Here is a 22,550-nt window from a genome sequence, read left to right as displayed (position 1 = left end):
GTGGTGTGCTCGGTTTCTTCCTGTTAAAAGGGAGTTTTTCCTTCCCATTGTCACCAACTCTTTGTTTAAAAGTAGTCATCTGATTGTTGGGGTTTCTACCTAATGTTGTAGGGTCTTTTCCTTACAGTGTCAGTTGCCTTGAGGCAACTGTTGCTGTGATCTTACCTGCATAAATCCTGCATCGCCTTGTTCTCAAGTTATCACATTCGATTTTCAGAAAACTTGCTCTGACCTTGAGATTGATGTCACTGATTTTAACTTGTGTGAGATTTTTACTAGATGCATCTATGGTATCAATTTAAAGCTACAGTGTCGCCTTGTTGTCGAGTTCTTGCATGACAAAAATACTTCACAAGGCATCCTTACCTTGTTTCTGGGTCTTTGATATGTTTAAAAACACTCCTGGTACACAATAAGACAAGATTAAACTGTAATGACGGCCTAAGGGATGTTCGTTTGTTGCATCAACAAAATAATAAGAGACTACAGCAAAAAAACAAAACAAAACAGATTGTAGGTAGCATTAAAGCACAGATTTACTTTGACAAAGGCCACCTTTGATTAAAAAAGTAAAATTAAAGGTTTTGGAGCGGACTGTGGGGTTATACTGAGATTTATTTTTCTATCTTCTCCCCAAAAAGTCATTTTTGTTTACGCTAACGCTTCCCTTCCCCCTGTAATATCTGCAACCTCTGAAGCTGACAGTAAACTCCTCGTCTCGCTTGTCTCACATCCATCCCCGCAAACCATTTTCTGACAAGTACCAGACGGTAGTTTTTTCCTGGATCCATGCTTGATTTAGTTCTGTTTTCCTTAGTTGCTGCTTGTGGATTGGATATGTGTAATATTTAGGTTTTGATTTCCATACAAATGCAAATCTACACGGTATTTGCCCTGGATTTACTCTAGTACTTTTTTAAAAAAAACAAAACAAAAACATACCAGTAAGGAAAACATGTAAATCCAGATGGAAAGGAGGCACTGAATTCTTCTTTGTCAAGCTTTTCATGCAATTCCCTAACAGTTCCTTCTAAAGTTCCCTGGAAATAACTGGAAACATGGATTACTTATAGAAGATAGACACAATGGTTTGAGACGGCAACTCAAATTTAGTTTGCACTTAGTTTACAAGGACTTTTTTAATTTTACAGAGCTATTAAAGTATTACTAAGACTCATTCAAATCCAGGTAAATTCAGGTATTAGTGGAATGGCTCTTCTCTTGAATTGTCAGCAGTTTATGTTGGCGATTCAGCTGCGGTACTTCAGGACTTATAATAATAGGTACCAAAGAACTTTCTGAAGAATCTTGCCATGAATGTTTCTCTTTTCTATGGTACTTGAAGTAAAGCACCACAAAAATATAGGCTGATCCAATAAATAAATAATCTGTTCTTGGTAATAGCTCAGACATGTTCTGGAAACTGGCCATCGGAGGACAACTTCCCAGTGGAAAACTTGATCATTTTCGGCTTTATGAGCCGATTATGAGAGCCGGAAATCATCACTATTTTTAGCAGAAGTGTCTCCTGCCACATTTGTGTCATGTGGGAAGGATGGTAGAGTTGGGTAAAACTTTATAAATTGTCTATTTTTGATAAGCATGAGGCTTCCTAATTGTTTGCTCTTTCAGGTACGTTGCTCAGCCAGATCAGATCTTAGAGAAATCATTGCTCTTTTTGTAATTATCGCTTAAATATTGAAGTTACAGCTATTCAAAGTCTAACAAAACATTAGATGTGAGTGCAACAGTCATGTTGTACACTGACAGACTGTACATAAAAGATGGATGTAGCCACCAACGTAGCCACAGACCGGCTCATTATACCTTGTTTTAAAGCCTTGAATTGGGCATTTTATTCATTACTTTCTTTATGCTTACAAACTAAATATAGCATAAATTTTCACTGCTATGCAGATGATACGCAGCTCTATCTATCCATGAAGCCAGGTAACACACACCAATTAGTTAAACTGCAGGAATGTCTTAAAGACATAAAGACCTGGATGGCCGCTAACTTTCTGCTTCTTAATTCAGATAAAACTGAGGTTATTGTACTCGGCCCTGAAAATCTTAGAAATATGGTATCTAACCAGATTCTTACTCTGGATGGCATTACCTTGGCCTCCAGTAATGCTGTGAGGAACCTTGGAGTCATTTTTGACCAGGACATGTCCTTCAACGCACATATTAAACAAATATGTAAGACTGCTTTCTTCCATTTGCGCAACATCTCTAAAATTAGAAATATCCTGTCTCAGAGTGATGCTGAAAAACTAGTTCATGCCTTCATTACTTCCAGGCTGGACTACTGTAATTCATTATTATCAGGATGTCCTAAAAACTCGCTGAAAAGTCTTCAGCTAATCCAAAATGCTGCAGCAAGAGTACTGACAGGGACTAGGACGAGAGAGCATATTTCTCCTGTTTTGGCTTCCCTTCATTGGCTTCCTGTTAAATCCAGAATTGAATTCAAAATCCTGCTCCTCACTTACAAGGTCTTAAATAATCAGGCCCCATCTTATCTTAATGACCTTGTAGTACCATATCACCCTATTAGAGCACTTCGCTCCCGCTCTGCAGGCCTACTTGTTGTCCCTAGGGTATTTAAAAGTAGAATGGGAGGGAGAGCCTTCAGTTTTCAGGCCCCTCTTCTGTGGAACCAGCTTCCAGTTTGGATTCGGGAGACAGACACTATCTCTACTTTCAAGATTAGGCTTAAAACTTTCCTTTTTGCTAAAGCATATAGTTAGGGCTGGACCAGGTGACCCTGGATCCTCCCTTAGTTATGCTGCAATAGACGTAGGCTGCCGGGGATTCCCATGATGCATCGAGTTTTTCCTTTCCAGTCACCTTCTCACTCACTATGTGTTAACAGACCTCTCTGCATTGAATCATATCTGTTCTTAATCTCTGTCTCTCTTCCACAGCATGTCTTTATCCTGTTTTCCTTCTCTCACCCCAACCGGTCGCAGCAGATGGCCGCCCCTCCCTGAGCCTGGTTCTGCCGGAGGTTTCTTCCTGTTAAAAGGGAGTTTTTCCTTCCCACTGTCGCCAAAGTGCTTGCTCATAGGGGGTCATATGATATGATTGTTGGGTTTTTCTCTGTATTTAATATTGTGCTATCTACTGTACAATATAAAGCGCCTTGAGGCGACTTTTGTTGTGATTTGGCGCTATATAAATAAAATTGAATTGAATTGAATTGAAAACTAAAATGTGACCCAATTCCAAGGTAGCCTTGCTCTGTGGCTTATTGTGTTTTTTTCTGGCCTTTTTTAACCCTAAATTGGACCATCATTTAGAAAATGAGCATCATGTTGTATTAAATAAGAAATCTGTCCCTTTTGATATCAGAAGAAATGCAGATAAGGCACTTTGATACAACGTCCATCTTTTATGCACAGTCAGAACTTGCCGTCCTTCAGATTTGAGCACTGTTCCCTTCAACAACAACCCAGCCCCTGATTTATGACACAGTCAAGAAAAAGAAATAATTTCAGGCATTTGTGTGCGTTTTGGTTTTTGCTGCCGTACCGAAGCACTTGCTAAGGTTTGTCTGTTTGTCGATGAAGACTTTGGCAGAGACCACATTTCCGAAAGGCATGAACATCTGCAGTATGTCCTGGTCTCCAAACTCCTGGGGCAGGTGGTAGATGAACAGGTTGGCACCTTCAGGACCTGAGGTGGAGGAGGGGTGGGGGACATGCAGAGCAGATATGAGGTCAGTATAGTTTTTCCATTTAAGCAAACCTGCAGCAGAGGGAGCGCTGCACTGTGGCTGTCGTCATAGGAACTCGGCACAAGCACGCCGCTTCCCACAATATCCCATGACCTTGGGTTTGTTATTGAATTTAAACAGCATTCTGCAATTGTATTGAAAATCCAACAAAGATGAAAGCTTTTGGTTTTCAGCTAATAATTATATTTTGGTTTGCTGCAAACAAAAGTAGTTCCCTATTCTTTTGCTTTTGATTTATTCATTCTCTCAGCCGCATGTAGTCTCTCTTAAGAGGGGTCATAGGGTGCCCTCCTACCCAGCCTCTATCGTACATTCTAATAATTCTAATAGGTCAGATCTCTCAGAATCATTTAATATGCTCTCCACAGCTAAATGAAGCAGCGAGGGAGCCCAGTGTTTGGCACATCTTTGTTCTCCCTGAAGGGTTTTGAACTCCTGGATGGACTGTCAAAGAAAGACAGCTTCTTTACAAATTTATCTTTGCTGCAAGCCGAGATGAGAAGTGCACAAACAAACAGTATGTGGCTCTATTTGTTTTACTAGACATTTCATCATCTGGTTTGTATTCAGCGCTGTCGTCTAAAGCTTTTGGGTAAATTTAACTTCAGCTGCCAGGTTCTGTACGTAGGCGGCACTTTGCAGAGGTGCTGATGTGCAGACTGACCAGTTTTCACATTTTCTCTCTCAGACGCTGTAATAAAAGTATTGATCAGAATCCAAGAGAGGTCTGATTAAACACTACTTTTTTTTTTGCTACTAAAACAATGTGAAATGAGTTATTATAAGTGAAATAAAGGACATAAAAATAGGTTTGGTCCAGTTGTAAAACAAGGAATTTGGTTTTAAGAGATGAGGATGAACTTTTTTATGAACTGAAACGTTGTTTACTTTTAAAAGTAATTTTCTTTTTAACTCTTTGCCCACGTTAGGACAACATTTGACTATTTTGCAATGATGAGTTTCAAACCTCAGAATATACACTATGTTGCCAAAGGTATTCAGTCACCCATCCAAATGACTGAATTCAGGTGTTCCATTCCCCTCCCTGGCCACAGGTGTATAAAATCAAGCAACTAGGCGTGCAAACTGCTTCTACAAACACCTGTGATAGAATAGGTCGCTCTCAGGAGCTCAGCATGGTACCGTGAAAGGATGACACCTATGCAACAAGTCAAACAAAGTGGAAGTGATTGGTAATGATAGCAACTCAGCCATGAAGTGCTAGACCATGTAAAATAACAGAGTGGGGTCAGCAGATGATGAGGCAGATGGTGCACAGAGGTCGCCAACTTTCTGCAGAGTCAGTCGCTACAGACCTCTAAACTTCATGTGGTCTTCAGATCAGCTCAAGAATGGTGCTTACAGAGCTTCATTGAATGGGTTTCCAAGGCCGAGCAGCTGCATCCAAGCCTGAGATCACACCTCTCTGTCTAACAATGTGATGGATGACTCTAAGTTTGGCGGTTACCAGGGGAACGGTACTTGTCTGGGGGGCGATTATGGTGTGGGGTTGCTTTTAAGGAGTTGAGCTCAGCCTCTCAATTCCAGTGAAATGAACTCTTAATGCTTCAGCATACCAAGACATTTTGGGACAATTTCATGTCCCATCTTTGTATGAACAGTTTGGGTTGACCAACATGACTGCGCACCAGTGCACAAAAGCGAGGTCTACGAATACATGGATGAGCAAGGAGGTGTAGAAGAACTTGACTGCCTTGCACAAAGTCCTGACCTCAACCCAACAGAGCTCACAAATGTGCTTGTTGAAGAATGGTCAGAAATTCTCACAAACACTCCCAAACATTGTGGAAAGCCTTCCCAGAAAAGCTGGAGCTGAGAATGGGATGTGAAGGCAGACGAGCGAATACGTTTGGCAACATAGTGTATCAAGAAAGTCGTGGTTTGACGACGATGAGAATAGTTTCCAGATTTTTCCACTAACATCTGATGCAAACCCTGTCACTTTGTTCTATCAGCAGGCGTGAACTATGACAGAAACCTTTTAGTTCAGAAAAGAGCTTCAAGGGTTACGACTAATAGACTTTCAAGGGGTAAAGAGTTAAAAGGCATCCTGTCTTTAAGGCCAATTTTTTATGTTTTTAGCACAGATTTTTATTACTTGATAAAAACTAACATTTTATAAAGACATTACACCACAACACTATAACTTTATAGAGTCTACTCTTGGTTTCAGCGCTGAGTTTAAATGCCTGTTTGCTTTTTTGAAGAGCAAATCCTGGAGGAGACACATGTTTAGGGGAAAAAGTTGCTGTTGTAAACACTCTCAAATCTAACTCCCACTGAGCAGCACTGATGTGCAGACATACAGCCTTAGGCTACTGACCCTCTTTCTGGCTGCCGGCAGCCCCTTGCTGCTGCAGCAGGGACTGGCTGTAGAGGGTGGGCAGCGCTGCGGCGGCGTACTGCTGGATCCCTGAGTAAGCCTGCGTCAGCGCGTCCATGGTGCCTGCCGTCCCGTTGGTGAGCCCTGCGCCGCCCAGGCCTCCGTTTAGAGCCGCCATACCTGAGAGCATTTGAGCAACTTTACATAAAACCCAACAATAAAGAAAGAAGAGTGCACTTACTCATTAGCGCTCCCACTGAAGGTTGTGTATTTTAACCACACATACACACACACACTAACACACGCACAAGAACATACATGACACGAGACACACAACACACAAACACCGACAGCTACGCCGGACCATACTGTAAATTGCACTCACATCGACACACGCACACACACGCACAAACAAACAGAGGACCAACCGTGTGACGAGAAAACACAAAGGACGAACACATACAAGCACAGGACACACACAGAGGATTCATTTAAACACGGTAAAGTATGAAGGAAGCTGATGACAGCCAGAGCTGCACGGGTATCTCGGAGTAAAAAGCATGCAGCGCTGCATGCGCACACACAGAAACACACTCGGAGACCACAGCAGCGTCGATGGAACAACAAAAATAAATAAATAAAATAAAAAGAAGATGAAGAATTATCTTTCGCTTCATTCAAAGTGGCGTTGTTAAACAAATACTGGGGTGCGATTATGTGTGCTTTTCCTGCCCGTGACGGCTCTCTTTAGGGGTGAAGACAGGCACGCGGCGCGTAAAGGGTAGGCGGGGAGGGGAGGGGAGGGTGGCGATTTTAAAAAGTGAAGGAACACAGCAGTAACACTCATTAGCTGCATGTAACGGCTTAATATCACAACGGAGGGCAACTTGTCAGAGGGGGTCTGACACTGGCTCGGCGTCCTGTCGCCTCGCCGTCAGACACAGTGAAATAAATTATCACCGCGGCGCTCTGGATTATAGGTCACTCATTTATTCAGGAATAATTGCACCAGTGACCTTTGCAATTCAATTAAGGCCTAGATGTGTTTAAATGAGGGCAGTTGTTGGTGGTGGGTGGGTGAGTGGGAGGAAGGATGCGCAGGGGGTGCTAAGAGGAGAGAAGGGTTAGTGAGGACAAAATGGGATGCAAAATGAAAGCGACCCATTCGGCTCAGAAGGACGAGCACGTGTGTGTGTGTGTGTGTGTTTAGACATGTTCTGTGTTTTTGTACCTGCGTGCGCTCGAGTAGACGCGTATATGATTTACACAGCGGATACAGCTAGTCGAACCGAAGAGCGGTAAAGGTCAGGGGAGAATAATGCGGTGGAAGAGGCTGGTTGTACAGGATCTCTGCTGTCATAACAGCTCTGATTAAGATCCCAGCCCCGTCTCCCCAGAGGTCAAAGGCAGGACGCGCACCACACGGCTCGGCAGATGCCAGAACGCCACACAGGGCGGCCGTGTGGTCGATACGATCCACATGTGGAAAGAAACGTGTGTGACTCGCTTAAACTTAAAATGGATTAATGAACCACGCAGCTGTGTTAATGCTTTGACAGCAAATTAGACTTTTCTCTAATTTTTTTTACTTTGAAGAAAGAAAAAAAAGAGTCCTATTTAGCTTTTATTATTGGGACAAAAACAGCCTTTTTGTGCCCTCTTGTGCAACAAAATGATCAAATATTGTATTTCCTAGCGTGACAGCAGCCTGAAAAAAATTGTGGTTTCTCCTTTTGACATTTAAATGATCAAATTTGAGTTTGTTTTGTGTTAAAATCTAACACAACACAGCTACCTTTTATATTTTTGGCATGAAATTGAAAAGATTTGTATTTACCAGCCAGGAAAATTGATAGAACTGCATTGTGAGGGTACAATTACAACATTTACATAACAGTAAATGTGAAATTGGCAGCTAACCAAAGGAAAAATTACAATTTTGGCCTTTAGCCCCCCGTGCAACTTGTCCAAACCGCTTTGCGGAAACAACAGAAAACACAACAGTGACACAACAAGTCCAATACGATGTGAAACGATGACACAGCGACAGCCTTTGTTAGGCAACGAGCAGCACGCCAACTACGCCAGGATGGCACACCGGCACTCTTACAGCAAGCACAACCCAGGACACAACCAGGAAGCGGATGAAGAGATGAGTGGAGGAATGGATGAAATATGTGTTGGCAGGTGATTTTATGCAGTAGCTGTCTTTAAAAGACGAACAACCATTTATTTTTTAAGTCAAACTGAGACACAGAGAGACGACGGGAGGAACCAAACTCTGGGAATTTTAGCAAAAGCGGGAATACAGAAGCATCACGCTGTCTTTTTTCTGTTTCAGAAGAAAGCCAAGTGATGCATGGTGATAGTCAGTTTCAACATTTCTGATATTTGTATACTTAGGAATAGCTGCTCACATTAGAGTTGGACAAACGTATGGATTTTTGATATACTCATTCTTCGTTCAATGAAATTAAATATTGATTTTCTTTGGCATGCATTTTCCTCCTTCTACTACCAAATCTGCACATTCTTGGTTCCAACAGATTTAAATGCAGAGTTTGTTTAATGTACAAGTGAATCATTCAAAGTCATCAGAAACCCCACTTGAGTCAACCCCCCCGACAGCTGCGGCTACGTCTCTCTGCACTGACTCACAGGCTTTGCGGTAGTGATGTCGCCGTTGGTTGTGTATGATCAGAGGTGGAGGTGGAGTGGCTGATGGCAGGGTGAATACTCACTGTTAACGCTACCTGCTAGTGCATTAATGTTGTTCAGGCCCACAGTTGCTCCTGCCAGGCCCTGCAGGGTGCCCAGAGAGGTCAGAGAGTTCATGGCGCCAGCGTTGGAGCTGGCTGTGGTGCCCGCTGTTGGGGGAAGAGGAGGAGGAGGAGGAGGAGGATGAACAGAGCAAAAATAAAAAAAAGGAGGGATAAGGACAGAGGTGAAGAGGGAGAGTAGGAGACAAAAGAAGTGGACATGTTACATAAACATATAGAAAACAAAGCAACAAGGTTCCTTGTGTAGAGGTTCAGGCTTTTGCATAGCTTGACCTTCATTTAAAGCAAACAGTAAGTGCTCCATTGTAGCAAATTAGCATCAGCTTTTGGTGCATTTATCACAGACAGTGATGACAAGGAATTTGGAAAGAGATGTGCTACACAGACCAAAGGGAGCTGGCTCAGATTACTTCCTGTAAGTTCATCTCTTTAATGACTGCACGCTTCAGTTTCTTGAAACTTGGTGGCAAGCTGAATCACAATAATCGGTCATTACTGAGCCTAAACATTTACTACTTCTAGACATGAACTACATAGAGTAAAAGGTAAAAAAAACCAAAACAAAACAGTGCCGGTTTGGCATCAAGAGACTAAAAATGCTGTCCAGTTCAGGCTTTGTCTTTCCCAAAAAACGTGAAATGGACACGCATGCAGAAGTTGCATTATCAGCAGGTAATGTGTGTGTGTGAGTGAGCGATGAACCAAACTTCTAAAACAAAGCTTTAATTTGAAACCCACTTGAGAGGAAAACGGTTTGCCCCACAATGTGCAACCTGGGGCTGAAGAAGCTGCTGAAATTCTTTAGTCTAACTAAAAAACTACAATAACCTAAAACTAACATTTGGAAATTGCACTTGCCAGGACAGAATGCTTGTTAGACATGTCGGGCTCCTCGTGCTGTAGTGTCTCCTGAAGGGCTCAATTTCCTGCTTTGACAGCATATTAAAACTTGGCTTCAGCTGCTTCATAGTGCGTTCTGCTACACTGCAGCTTTTTGCTAGCAGTAGGAACTGACAAGGAGGCACCTTCGTGTAATGCAAATCAGTGATGAGGAAGGAGTGTGGCTTGATTGTCCTTCGTTTTTTTCTTCTTCTGTTTTTTAGAGGAATTAATATGACTAACTTATTCATGCAAATGCAGGTTTGCAGATGTTTCTGTGCATATGTTTTTTTCTCAATTTGAGACCGAGACTCCTTTCTTCAACGGGCAAAGAGAAAAAAGCTTTGTGAGCTCGTGGCGACGATGAATACCGAGAGGCTGATGGAGAAATCACTTCACAATTTGTTTATCTCTCGAGTTCAGCCGGTGTGAATGGAGAAAAGGGAGCATCTCTCTGACAAGAAGCACCACGGTTCAAGGCAGAAAAGATCTTAATAAAACCAATTCTCCTCATAGTTGCACCGTTCCTTTATGAGTGTTTGATCTGATGCTATACTGATGCTTAAACATGCTACAAGTGGCACCTTTAATTAACCTTTACCAAACAAGCAGTGGCACCTTGACCTTAAATATAATAATCTATAGAAGTGTATGGAGATGATAACAGAATTCTGCATGGTATGTTGTGCACCAAAGCAAGTATACTGCAGGATTGCTGCAATCGAGGTAATGCTGTAAGAGCATTACATAAACATAAGGACAATCCAAAGAAGCACAGATATGCACAGAATGCATATAACAGTCAAACCTCAGAAATGTGGAGTATAATTAAATGACTTTTCCCTGGTTTTATTTTAAATCAACTGAAACACACAAAAACAGCCAACGGGCGATGGATGAATAGACCACAGTTGGACGCAAACTCACGCACACATACACCTGAACACGCAGTGATGGAAACGTGGACAAACTGGTGGACAGGTAGGATGGGGTGGGTAGGGAAATGTGGTGCACAAAGCCTTCGATCTCATTCTGCTTAAAACAAATTTAAAAAAAAAAGTATTAATTTACCCTTGATTTCATGAAAGCGATGCCAACAAAGCAGGACTGCGGCTGAACACGTTAAGAAATGTTGCGGTAAAAGGAAGCGTAATGTCAGCACACGGCCTGTCTCCATGCAGAACTGTCTATATTTATCAAAACTGGCGTGACGTTTTCAGTTTCATGCAGTATATGCCGCCACTCATTCACAAAGAGTGGCTCAGCCTGAGCGCGTACTATTCAAGGTTGGACTGACATTCAGAGAGAAAGAAGAAGAAGAAGAAGAAGGAGGGAGACACAGATGGGAATAAAAGAGAGAAGGTGAAAAGTATGGCGAGAACGAGACGAGAACGAGACGAGAACGGGCGTTCACGCCAAGCGCAGATCAGCTCGGTGAAGGCAGGAAGTGGGATGAAGAGGCGCAAGCTTTAAGGAGGGAGAAGACGGGGTGGGGGGGGGGGGGTGAATGTGTGCGTATGGGAGGAGGGGGGTAGTTTTTCATATTCATGCTCTGTTGGGACTGCGCACCAAAAGAGACAGCAAAACCACGGCTGCTGGAGCGAGGCCGAGCCGACATGAGAGGGGAGGATGACGGAGCAGAAACAGGGAGCTTGTCAAATGCGGGGCAGCAGGAATAGACGAGGGCAACGAGAAGGAACACAAGGAGAGGAGAGGAGAAGAGGAGGGGCAGAGCGAGTGAGAATGATGAGGCACTTTGGGAAGAAGAGGTAGGAGGGGGGAGTCTGAAGGTGATGATATTTAACCTTAGCCGGGTTCAGGAGGTTTTTAAAACCCACAGCTATGAACACAGAAACAACACAAACAAACGCCGTCCGCTGGGAAAGAAAACCAGTCTGCTGCTCTAAAAAGTTTCTACAATGTCTCCAGAGCTGGTGAGGCGAGGCATGAACAAAGAAATCGACCAAAAATAGGACGGAAGAAACACACATAGGTCTAAACCTGACGGGAACACTTAAGCACGAAAACGCACATACATGCGCACGCACCATGGACAGCGCATGTGTATCACAGAATGGCATGGCTGTGGGGCGACATGGTGAGGGAGGTGAGGCAGGCAGGCAGCGGATGAGTAACACAGCATGGTGTCTGTCTTGAAATGAAGGTGGACACACACACATACACACACCATGGGAATGTGCCAGAAAGAAGGTCAACAACACTGACGGGGATCCAAACAATGAGGATGTTTCGGCAGTAATGGTGTCGGTGATGATGCGGCGGGGATCGTGGGACGACAACAGTGGCAATGGTAACGATGGAGAGCGAAGGACGCAGGCAGGCGTCGGGCCCTCCACCCTCCCCCGGCGCTGGACCCCCCAACCTGAGTGGCTGTGGCGTTACCTGGGCTGGCCAACGCTCCCAGGGAGGCGGCGTTGGAGGACAGGGGGTTTGCGGTGGAGGGGCTGGCTGAGTTTTGGGCCGCCGCCGCTGCCGCCGCTAAAGTGGCCAGGTTCTGCAACTGCAGAGCACTCATACCTGGAGAGAGGAGCCAGAGAGGGTGGTGTCAAACCTGGGGCTGAGGCGTGGCTGGGTCGCCTGGCTGGGCCGGGACAGCGTACCAGAGGACAGCACTGAACACACGTTAGCTGCTGGGCGTCCGGAGGTGTACAGCAGTGGAGTGTGTGGATATCCTGCACATGTAAACCTTGAAATGCTCTTTATTTGAGGTCTTTGTGAAGAATCTGTAGCGTGTGCAGGCAAACACTACAGAAGCTGATTTTGCTAATAAGTCCCCAAAGTGTCTGAATCAGTAAAAAGCAGCTGTTGCAGTGTTTTAGGTTTGGCGCGTTTCTCTGAGGCGGAGCTGCTCCGGAGGAAGAAATCATCTCAGCGATTTAGTTAATGTTATATATTTTTTTATATTTAAGAAGCACTAAAGCTCAGTGGAGAGGGCTCAGACAATGCAGGAGGAAACTAACCTTCCTACACTGCTTATACGGGCTTTTTAGCCAATTATACCACTTTAGATTCAACAAGAGCTCCGAGTCTGCTCAGCTAACTCATGCTTCTATAAATAAATGTCTGCCTGCTCAACAAAGACCATCACATCTATATCACAGGGTAATGATGGGAGCTTTTATAATATTGTAGTTCAGAGGATGAAACTGAGTCTAAAGGGCACCACACATTGCAACTGGCCTATATCGGCCTTGTTGACTGATGTCAACCTATCCCTGTACCAGTTTGTTTGATAGTTTGCAGGTATCAAGGTGCAGATTTGGAAAAAGCCCATAAAACTCTTACGTTTATGCAAAAAACAGAACACAAAACTATTTTTGCACCAGCAAATTGCCAAAATGCCATTTAAACTATCAAAATAGGCACTTAATGTGAGAGTCAGTGAATCCTTAAAAGCTAAAAGTTCCGTTTTTTAGTAAATTAGTAAACATGACACTGAATTGAGTTAAGGCCAAAAAAAGACTGAACATATGGGTGTATTCATATCAGCTGGGCTCAGAGACTTCAAATATAAAAATCTGGATGAAGTCCCATCATCCTCCTGAGGCTGGAGCTCTTGTTGGGATCTATTTTTAATTTTTCCGAGCTATTTGGGATTAGGTGGACCATCGTCTTTCAAATAATATTTAAAAAGTACAACCTTGCATGGGGACAGTGGGTTTATGGTACATTATAAATTCATCATTGTGTCACAAGGTACAAAACACTTCGAATTTATAGAAAAGCATAAATATAATGACCCCGTGTGAGGGTCTCAGGAGGGTTAAGAAGTAGAAAACAAGAGGAGACATGTCGCTTATACTCTTATGCTTATACTGTCAATCAAAAGAAGCCCCTGCTTTATTTTATATTCACTGTAACTAAGAGTGGGACCAGAATTGAGAAAATTATGATCATGTTTTATTAAATTTGACTTGCGGCTCAGTCACACTAGAAGGAAAAATGAGGACAGCAAACTCACTGCGGCTACGGAAAATCTGGGAATTTGGTGATCAAGTTCAAGCAGTTGTTGGAATCAACTGGTCGCCCAGATGTGCAACATCCTCACCCTCTGGTGGGAGGTAACTGGTCTCCAAATTATCATGGTCTGATTGAACTGACTGCATTCACTTTAAAGGTGTGGAAATAACTGTCATCTAATATAGCCGATCGTCAACATGTTGCAATCAATCTGAGTCATTCTGTGCAACTTGCCTGCAAAATATATATATTTTTTGCAGTAGTGGACTCTTTGTAAGGTTACTGAGCGCCATTCAACTGCGCCGTTGTCATCGCGCAGTTGAATCACCGTCCTTGAGCAACTACGTCACTATTTCTGGAACCATTTCTGTTTCACAACTCCAAGGTTCAGTAGTTAATGTGACTTTCTCTGAATGCAAGTGGCAAGATTGCAATTTTATTTGTCAACTCGACCCAATTCAAAGCAGACAGAGTCCGTCTTGTTTCTGTTTTATCGCCGTCCTGATGCACCAAAGTCGCTTGGAGGATGGCACCTGGCTGCGAGTGCTGCCAAGGCTTGGTCCGCTTCTTTGAAGCCACCACTTCAGAGGCAATAAAACTTCAAGTTCATGGCATACTGTCCCAATAACTTTGGTCATGCAACCCCTGTTTTCCCTAATGTGACTGTGGCGTTAAAACTACTGATTGAGGCCATAAATTCCAGCGGAAAGTATTTACTGAGATCATAAATCAAATGAGAAGTAAGTTTCCATTAGACTTTACTAGATGAGTCACCCCCTGCTGGCTATTACAAACAATGACTGTTTAGAGTACCTGGACATTATGCAGTCTACGGCTGGCCTCTATGTGATGCCAAATTATTGAAGCCTTCCCCTTTAAACTAAATATTAAAGCCCTCTCCCTTTCAGCAGTCACCCTCTATTTCAGGGACCCCTGAAGGCTGAACTCTCCTCATTGTTAATCTTCTTTCTGGCATTAAGCATACGGCCTGTACTTAAGCATAATTAATGCCTATGTGCCAACGCCTAAATGATGGCGAAGCAGAGGCTATAAAACACCGTCTGTGAGCACAACTCAACCTTTCACCTCACTCCACAAATACGCGCATGTGTGTGTGTGTGTTAGTGTGAGTGTGTGTGAGTACAAAACCTCCGAAAGCAAACAGTCATCAGAGCAAAAAGTAAAGGTCTTACCACAGAGATGCTTCCTCTGCCTCGTGTTAAAAGGGTGGACACTGTCAATGTGAGGTGTATGCGTCGTATATACAGTTTGCGTGTATATACCGTACCATGAGATTACACGCACACACACACACTCTTGCACACGGATACAAATAAGACACACACGAACAAGACACCATGAAGAAAATCCATCTTGTTTGACACCGTGGTGAATGCTTAGAGGTTCTACAAAGGTATCCTTCACCCAGACAGTCAAATTGAACGCAGCCAATGACGACAGATATCGAGGTGCTGCAGCAGGAAGTGTGTGTGTTGTGTGTGTGTAAACAAAGCTGAAGACACCAAGCGCGCGAGTGTGCCTCTGCACGCATGTGAGTTTTTCCCCCACTCATCTGCACTTACTTACACCGAAGCCAAAACCAATCTCGTTTGCAAAGCGATTTTCTCCAATTTTCTGTCGTACATCACAACCCGAAATGGATTTCTACTTCTGCGCAAAGGTGGGGATAAAAACCGCCGCCGCTCTTTCTATCGCATCCCATGAAACGCACGCTCCAGCCTAATTCAAACAGTGTTGTTTTTCCAGATAAGGCAGACAATGCGCCACATGAGCGAGGAGATATGTGGTTTCAGCGCTGCTGCTAGATCTCATTTCTGACTCCACGGAGCAGGTAACACAGAGGGAAGGCTGTTTACAAGAGCTCTCATTCATACCTCTTTATTATAATCGAAAGTATGTTTTTATTTTGCAGACCTCCTCCTTCTCTATGGGTGAGGCAGAGATCCACAAACACGCTCGAGTGTGTTTACAATGCTAATAAATGGTCATTGTAGAGAATCACTTCACTTTTCCCTTCGCTGCGCTTTTTCCCCCCACCTTCGTTTGTTTCCTCCATCCTTTCCTTTCCACTTTTTTCTTTCCTCATCTTTCCATCATCATTGTCATTTTCCCTTTTCTGCCCTTGATTTACTTTCTTTCTCTCTACTTTGGTTCTTATGTATGTTTCCGCTTCTTTAACTTTCATTTTCTTATTCTTTCGTTTCCTCATCTTTTCCACATTTTTTTCCTTTTATTCCCTCTTCTTTTCCTCCTTTTCATTTCCTACTTTCCTTGCTTTTTAATTTCCTCCCTATTCTTGCTTTACATTTTCCTTTCCCTTCTCTGCTTCATTGCTCTCCCTTCTTTCCTATATCCTGACCCCTTCATCTATTTTTCCCTACTTGCCCATTTCTTATCTTCCTTTTCCCTACTTCCCAATTTTCGTACTGGCCTTTTCCTCCCTCGTCTACATTTTTTTTTATACTTTCCTCCCTCTTTAGCTTTTCAGTACCTCATTTTCCACCAACCCTTTTCCTGGTCCATTTTTACAGCCTTTCTTTCCTCTCCCTCAGTCGATGACAAAGACAATTCCAGCAGCTCCCTTTCTGTCTCTATCTTTTGCACTCATTGCAACCTCTTTTCTGCCTTTTTTCTTCTTTTCTACACCCATTCTTACTTGCATTTGTCGAAGACAGTCACCCTCATTGAACAAGCATTTATTTTCAAGGCAGTTATGAGGAGAAAAGGAGCAGGCCAAGAGATAAAAAATAACTGGGCTAGAGAGGAATAAAGCGGAGACAAAGAAAGAGAGATCGTATGAGACAAATTCATTCTATTTCCCACATTGGGGCCGGGGTTTCCGGGCCGGCCAGATGGTTCGCGAGTGTGTGAGTACATATGTGTGCAGGGATGCACGTGTGTGCGTGTGCGCTCCCTGCAGCTTGTATGGCAGCGCCGGCCTGCACCAGGCTGCCGTTGGCTGCATCTAATTGAATGCTCATTGGTGTAATTGAAGCCTCTCAGCTCTGCAGCTCCTCGTGTTAAAGACTGGGACCAGATGTCATTCAGCTGTCTCACATCTCCTGCCAATCACTAATACTCGCTCCCTCTCCCTTCTCGCGCTCCGCATCGCAGATGGAGGACCAACAGATCTCCAGATTCAGACACCGTTACTCACTCGCCGCTCCAAATCCCAAAGCCTATTTGTCAGCGTGAGTGTATATTCGAAAGGAAAATGTATGTTTGAGCCCAACGGCAGAAAATTTTAAACAGCTGCGGGGAAACTGCGAGGCACTGCAACTCAGGGGAACGTGACAGAACACGAGAGGAGACAAGACGGGGCTCGCCACTTTAAAAAAGTCTTATCACGCTCGGATCCTTTGGCAGTTTCTTTATGTGCGCTAAACAACATACAATTAAAAGCTGACACCTCGCGAAGAAAGCGAACCAAAGGAGGGCAGAACAGTCGGAGTGCGAAGGCTGGAGGGAGGCGTAAAGGGGAGATGAAGAAACTGTGAGTGAGGAGGGTGGGAGGTGGGGGAGAATCTGCAAAAAGGAGGCTTAAAATAAAAAAGCGAGAAAGAGGAGACGAGTTTAATGGAAAGAGAGAAGAAGTTTGAGATGATGAGTATCCACGAGCGCCTGAAAGTCTTAAATAACCCAAATTTTAAAGCCCTAAAAATTATATTTCTTAAATACAGAGATTTTATCTTGTTCAACATTTAATAGCAGAGCTTCTTGGCGAGCTCAAGGCTTAGATTAATACAGAACTGGGTTAATACAATATGCATTTTTTATTGCTGCAGCTTCACTTAGGAGAATTACTGTCCCATACCGCTTCATTTCCTGTCTTCACGTGTTGGAAAACCTTCACTGGCTGTTATTTTTCTACGCTTTGTCTATTGAAGGATTATGCAGATTAGTGCATATTTAATGAGATAATGCCTCATGTGCATGTAATTGTCCAAATGTAAGTCAGCACCTGGGGAAGTTTCCTGATAATGAAAATTTCTCCCTGTAAATACTAAAAATAATAATACTAAATTATTAAAAATTATAGTTTTATATACTTTAAGCCTAACATCTACTTTAGTTACATACAGACCTCCCAATTTTATTTCTAACTATAGTTCTAAGGAGTTAGTTCATATGTCATTCAGAGCCTGATTTTTAGAGTATCCAATAAAATCAAAATGTTTGATTATTTCTAGCAGATTTCCAGGTTTTATCTGAAGTTCGGTTTTCTGGTCTGGAGAAATTAGCGCATATTTAGGTAGATAATTGCCTAATTTGCAGATTTAAACATAAAATTTCAGAACTCTTGCAACTTGGAAAATATTTGTGTTAATGTAAGGAAGCTATTGAGGAAGTTTAATTATGCTATGCTGCTTATAGGTCATTCAGGGCCTCATTTATAGAGTATTTTACTCAAAAACATGCCAAAACATGTACTTTTTTCTGTCTGCTGGGAGTAAAAGACATTTGCCGTTCAATGTATTTCCACTTCATGCACTGTTTAAATTTCTGTTTTGGGAAAAAAAAAAAGTAAACAGGCACATATTTATATGGGTAAATGCCTGATTTGCATAAAAACATAAACATACAAATGTCAGACTGGTTGCAACATGGAAAATATTTGTGTTAATGTAAGTTAATAATATAAGTTTAAATTTCTCCCTATAAATACTAGGATCCAACATTCACAGCCAAGTATTCCTGAGGTTTTATTGCTAAGAATCATTAAAAAGATTGACCTTCTCTGGCTGAGTGTTTTTTGTTTTATGAAGTGATAAAAAATTTTTTTTGACAGAATCACTTCTGTTAAAATATTTGACTTTCGGTGAACTTTATTCAATATTTGAATTTCTATTCAAGAAAAGTATGCAAGTCAGCACATATTTAGACATGTAATATTTAATTTATACATTTAAAAATAATTTTTCAGTAAAGTTCAGACACAGAAATAATTATCTACATGTAAGTAACCAGCTGTGAAAGTTTCATGGTGATACAGGCTTGTTAAAATCCTCTAGGTCGCCAATAATTTGAAATTTACATTAAATTCACTAGCACTTACATCTATGAAACTTTCTGATTATATGCTGCATATTTTTATGGAAATTCTTACTCAAATGTGATTCGGAGCCTCATTTATACAAGATTTTATTCCCAAAAATGCCAAAATGTATTTTTTTCTTGCTGCTGGGAGAAAAAAAAGCCTTTGGACAGTAACTAAATTAAAGAGTACATTTTCAACCTGGCTTTATCTAGTGTTTAAATTTCTGTTCTGGAAAAGTATGTAAGCTGGCACATATTTAGATAATGAATCATTTTCATATTTAAACCAGAAAATGTGTAATACATAAAATATTTTTCCAAAAGGAAGCCAAGTTTTGCAGCGGTATCTACTAGGTAAAAAATTTGAGCCTGCTCCCTTGTAGTGTCTTCCCTAAGCTCAATTCCTTTAGAGTGAATAAAAGGCTTAACTTTGCTTTGAACCTGCAGATACTCATGAAAGAAAATATGGAAGTGAAGATGATAGATCAGAGGCCCTCCACAGGAAGAGAGCAGTAGATGGCGCCAGCCTGCAGTGCAACAAATCCACCAAAGGTGCCCACTTTTAACCATTTTCTGTGCTCCTTTTTCTTTCTCTTTCCTCCTTTCTGTGATTCATCCATCCCCGACAAAGCCTCAGTGCTACTGTTACACGCCCAGGGCACAACTCTTGTCTGGCCTCATTAAAAGATCAAGACAAATCTTAGCAACAGTTAATAAATCTTCAGGGCAAAGATCTCTCTTAACTCCACCACGCGAGTTCATCTGTTATGCTCTTTGGTCCTGTTTTAGAAGTCTGTGGAAAAAAAACAGAGAGGCGCAACAAAGAGTCCACTGCCCTGGTAGATCTGTGAGTCTATCGACTGATTTTTGACTCACCGGCCATCTGCTGGATCCCGCTGAAGGCTCCTAGGTTACCAGAGGAGGCTGCTTGCTGAAGCAACTGGAGAAAGAAAGAGAGGCAAGGAGGAGAAGGGAAAAAGAGGAGAAGAAAGTGAGCCAGTGGATACCGACAGCTGAATACATGTCTATACTATGCAACAGTGAGAACTAAACTTGTAATGAGCGGTTTAGCAGTGTGGTTTTTGCATCAGTGCTCGATGAGTAAATGAGCTGCTAATATAGTTTGATCTCTCCTCTAAGCAAACACTGTTTGTGTTCCACCGTGATTCTCTCAGACAAGTTGAGCATGAAAGCTCTAATCTAGCCGACTAATTAGATTCCAAAACAAAAGTGGAATACTGATGCTGTCAAAAACTCATCCTTCAAAGACTTGAATTAACAGCAAATTAACATCTTGTTTCTATTGTGTGATATTTTCTTTTCCTTCCCAGAATAGAGCTTAATCTTTTGAAAGGACTGAGAAAAAGGGATTGAAAGCGCAGAAAAATCTGGGAACTCGATTCGCAAAACAATTTTTATCTCAACGCCCCACCTTTAGCTCCAAATAAATCGATATACAGTAAGGGAGAGATGTTTGTCTGAGCTCTGTTTTACCCTCGCTCAAAGGAGAGGTGCAAATTGCAGCTAGGATCAAACAAAATGGGAATCAAATCCCCGACATTTAAGAAGTGTATTTTAACGGCGGTTTAGGTTGTTAAATTAGAAACTAAAGAGCAACGAGTCAAGGGTTAGCTCACCAAAGCTATTGAGGAAGGAGGAGAGGAGAAAGGGGTCTCTGAACCCTAGTATAAAATGAGAAACTTCCCAATCAAAAAATCAAAAGCGTCTAAACAATTTTAGACGCTGAGCAGCTGAGCTTCTGCTGCAGCAGTTTTTAAATTGGACATCAGACGATTCCAGTACGCTCCACGCCAACCTTCAGTATTATTTTTACACCCGTTTAAATCCACAAAATTTAGACATTATAAATTTTCAAAGAGGACATCAGGCAAGCGCCTCTGTATCCTTGAAATTATCTACTAACCATTTTTGATTAATACTTTTTGGAGTTAAAAGTAATGACTACACAGCTGTCATGCACTGAATATTTAATTTTCCTTTAGACCTTCACAAAAGGTTCTATACTCGTGTGTTGCACAAAGATGGAAGGATGTAAGTGACAGGAGCAAATAACTGGGAAAAGAAATGAATCCTGTAAGATCTTTGCCATTTTTTCCTCTATTACTGGGATTACTGATAACTATTTTTGAACATAGAAAACGGATAATTATTATCATTAGCAGAAAACCTCTAATTTATAATTCATGCTAACAAATTTTGGGGAACAAGATCCACAAAAAGTTGCAAAATTCTGTTCAGGATTATCTCCAACACTCCATTCATTCACTTTTTGCTTTATCTTCTGGAAAATCCCATAATTTGCGTCACCCTCAACTTTATTTTGAATCATTTTAATACATACGCGTTACCCAACTTGCCAGATTATCTACAGACACGATCTACACGCTGGATATAGCTTCAACACATCTGTCGGCAAAACAATTAAATAACGTGTTCGTTAGTCTTCACACCCTAGTAACATACTTTTCCACATAATACTGTAATATGTCTCGATATCAGCGGCACAGAGATGTCATGCATTTACATAAAAGAGCGAGAGAAGGGTGTCAGCTGATGATTTAGCATTTAAAAAGGAGCTACAATAGGACAGACCTCAAAGCACATTACTTTGTAAAACATCAAAGAAAACTGTTCCCACTATAGGTGGAAACAATAGTTCTTCTTTGCTACCTAAAGCAAAAACACACTGTCAAGTACAAACAGGGTATGACGGCATAAGAGGAAGAGATGCTAACAGCTACAAAGATAACCAAGCATGTCCGGAGCATTCGCTAGTTGCTTTCCGTATGACAGGAAGAGCAAACGCCGGATGGAATTACTGATACGGTTACATAGTTGTAAAAGAACAGCTAAAGGACAGGTGGAAAATATTTTCAGTTTTCAAGTAATAATCTGGCACATGTGAAGCTTTTAAAGATTTACAAGTTGGTTAGGTAGTCACATTATACATTTACGCAACATTTCCAGGGCATACATTAGCTGGGCTATTTTTGTGCTTATATTTGATGTATGCCACTTCACTGGAATAGTAAGTTTGATTCTTGATTCTTCAGATCAGACAGTGTGTGATCAGTCAACCGCTAGAATGTTATGTTATAGAGTGCATATCATAGCATAATCATAAATATTAGCGCACATTTGCCTAAAATTGCTTAATATAATTTTGAGGCTACATTGGTATTGCATTTAATTTGTAATTTTTTAGGAAACTAAAAAATAAAATAGATCAATAAAGGATGTAAAAGTTACTTACCATTAACAAATAGTGAAATGCTAATTATTATTATTATTATTTTACTACCTGGTTAATTATTAATTTGTAGATTACTACATTAATGGCTAAGGTAAGTAAGGTAAGGACATTATTTAGATGGCTATTTTGAAGCTCTGATGCTAGCAGTTGTTTACTTTTGCTACGTCTAGCTGTTCACTTAGGATTGTGAAAATATTGCGGTTTTCATTCAAATATGATGAGTGCGTCACACGAGTATCACCTTTAAATTAAATGTAGTATTTGATGACCTGAGGACCAGAACGGGCTCAAAAATGAAATCTTTAGTATAAAATGTCACTTTTCAGCCGTAACCTACACAAACAATAAACTGATCATAAAACAGTTGTTTTAGAATTCCTTGACATAGTTATACATGAATTAAATAATATTCCTGATTAAATATAATTATGATTTCATTAATTATGTTTCTATTATATGTCAAAAATTCACCAACTAAATTGTTTTAAACTA

At 41.6% G+C, this 22,550-nt stretch overlaps 1 protein-coding gene across 22 annotated transcripts in view; it reads right to left on the bottom strand.

Annotated features, from left to right (window-relative positions):
• The window catches only part of celf2 (cugbp, Elav-like family member 2), a 237,880-nt gene that overhangs the window by 7,253 nt on the left and 208,077 nt on the right, over positions 1-22,550 (bottom strand). For 7 of the 22 annotated variants that reach the window (XM_063460420.1, XM_063460415.1, XM_063460416.1 and 4 more), the window contains 5 exons: positions 19,661-19,724; positions 12,149-12,283; positions 8,828-8,953; positions 6,087-6,284; positions 3,538-3,681 (listed from right to left, as the gene is read on the bottom strand). In XM_063460420.1, coding sequence (XP_063316490.1) covers positions 3,538-3,681; positions 6,087-6,284; positions 8,828-8,953; positions 12,149-12,283; positions 19,661-19,724 — 667 coding nt within the window. The remainder of the gene's footprint in view (positions 1-3,537; positions 3,682-6,086; positions 6,285-8,827; positions 8,954-12,148; positions 12,284-19,660; positions 19,725-22,550) is intronic. The other 15 variants (XM_063460419.1, XM_063460425.1, XM_063460437.1 and 12 more) reach the window with 6 other exon arrangements.

This window comes from Pelmatolapia mariae, linkage group LG17 (genome assembly GCF_036321145.2).
Source record: "Pelmatolapia mariae isolate MD_Pm_ZW linkage group LG17, Pm_UMD_F_2, whole genome shotgun sequence".
NCBI lineage: Eukaryota > Metazoa > Chordata > Actinopteri > Cichliformes > Cichlidae > Pelmatolapia > Pelmatolapia mariae.
The sequence above is the reverse complement of the archived record's forward strand: the minus strand, read 5'-3'. Positions and strand labels throughout refer to the sequence as shown.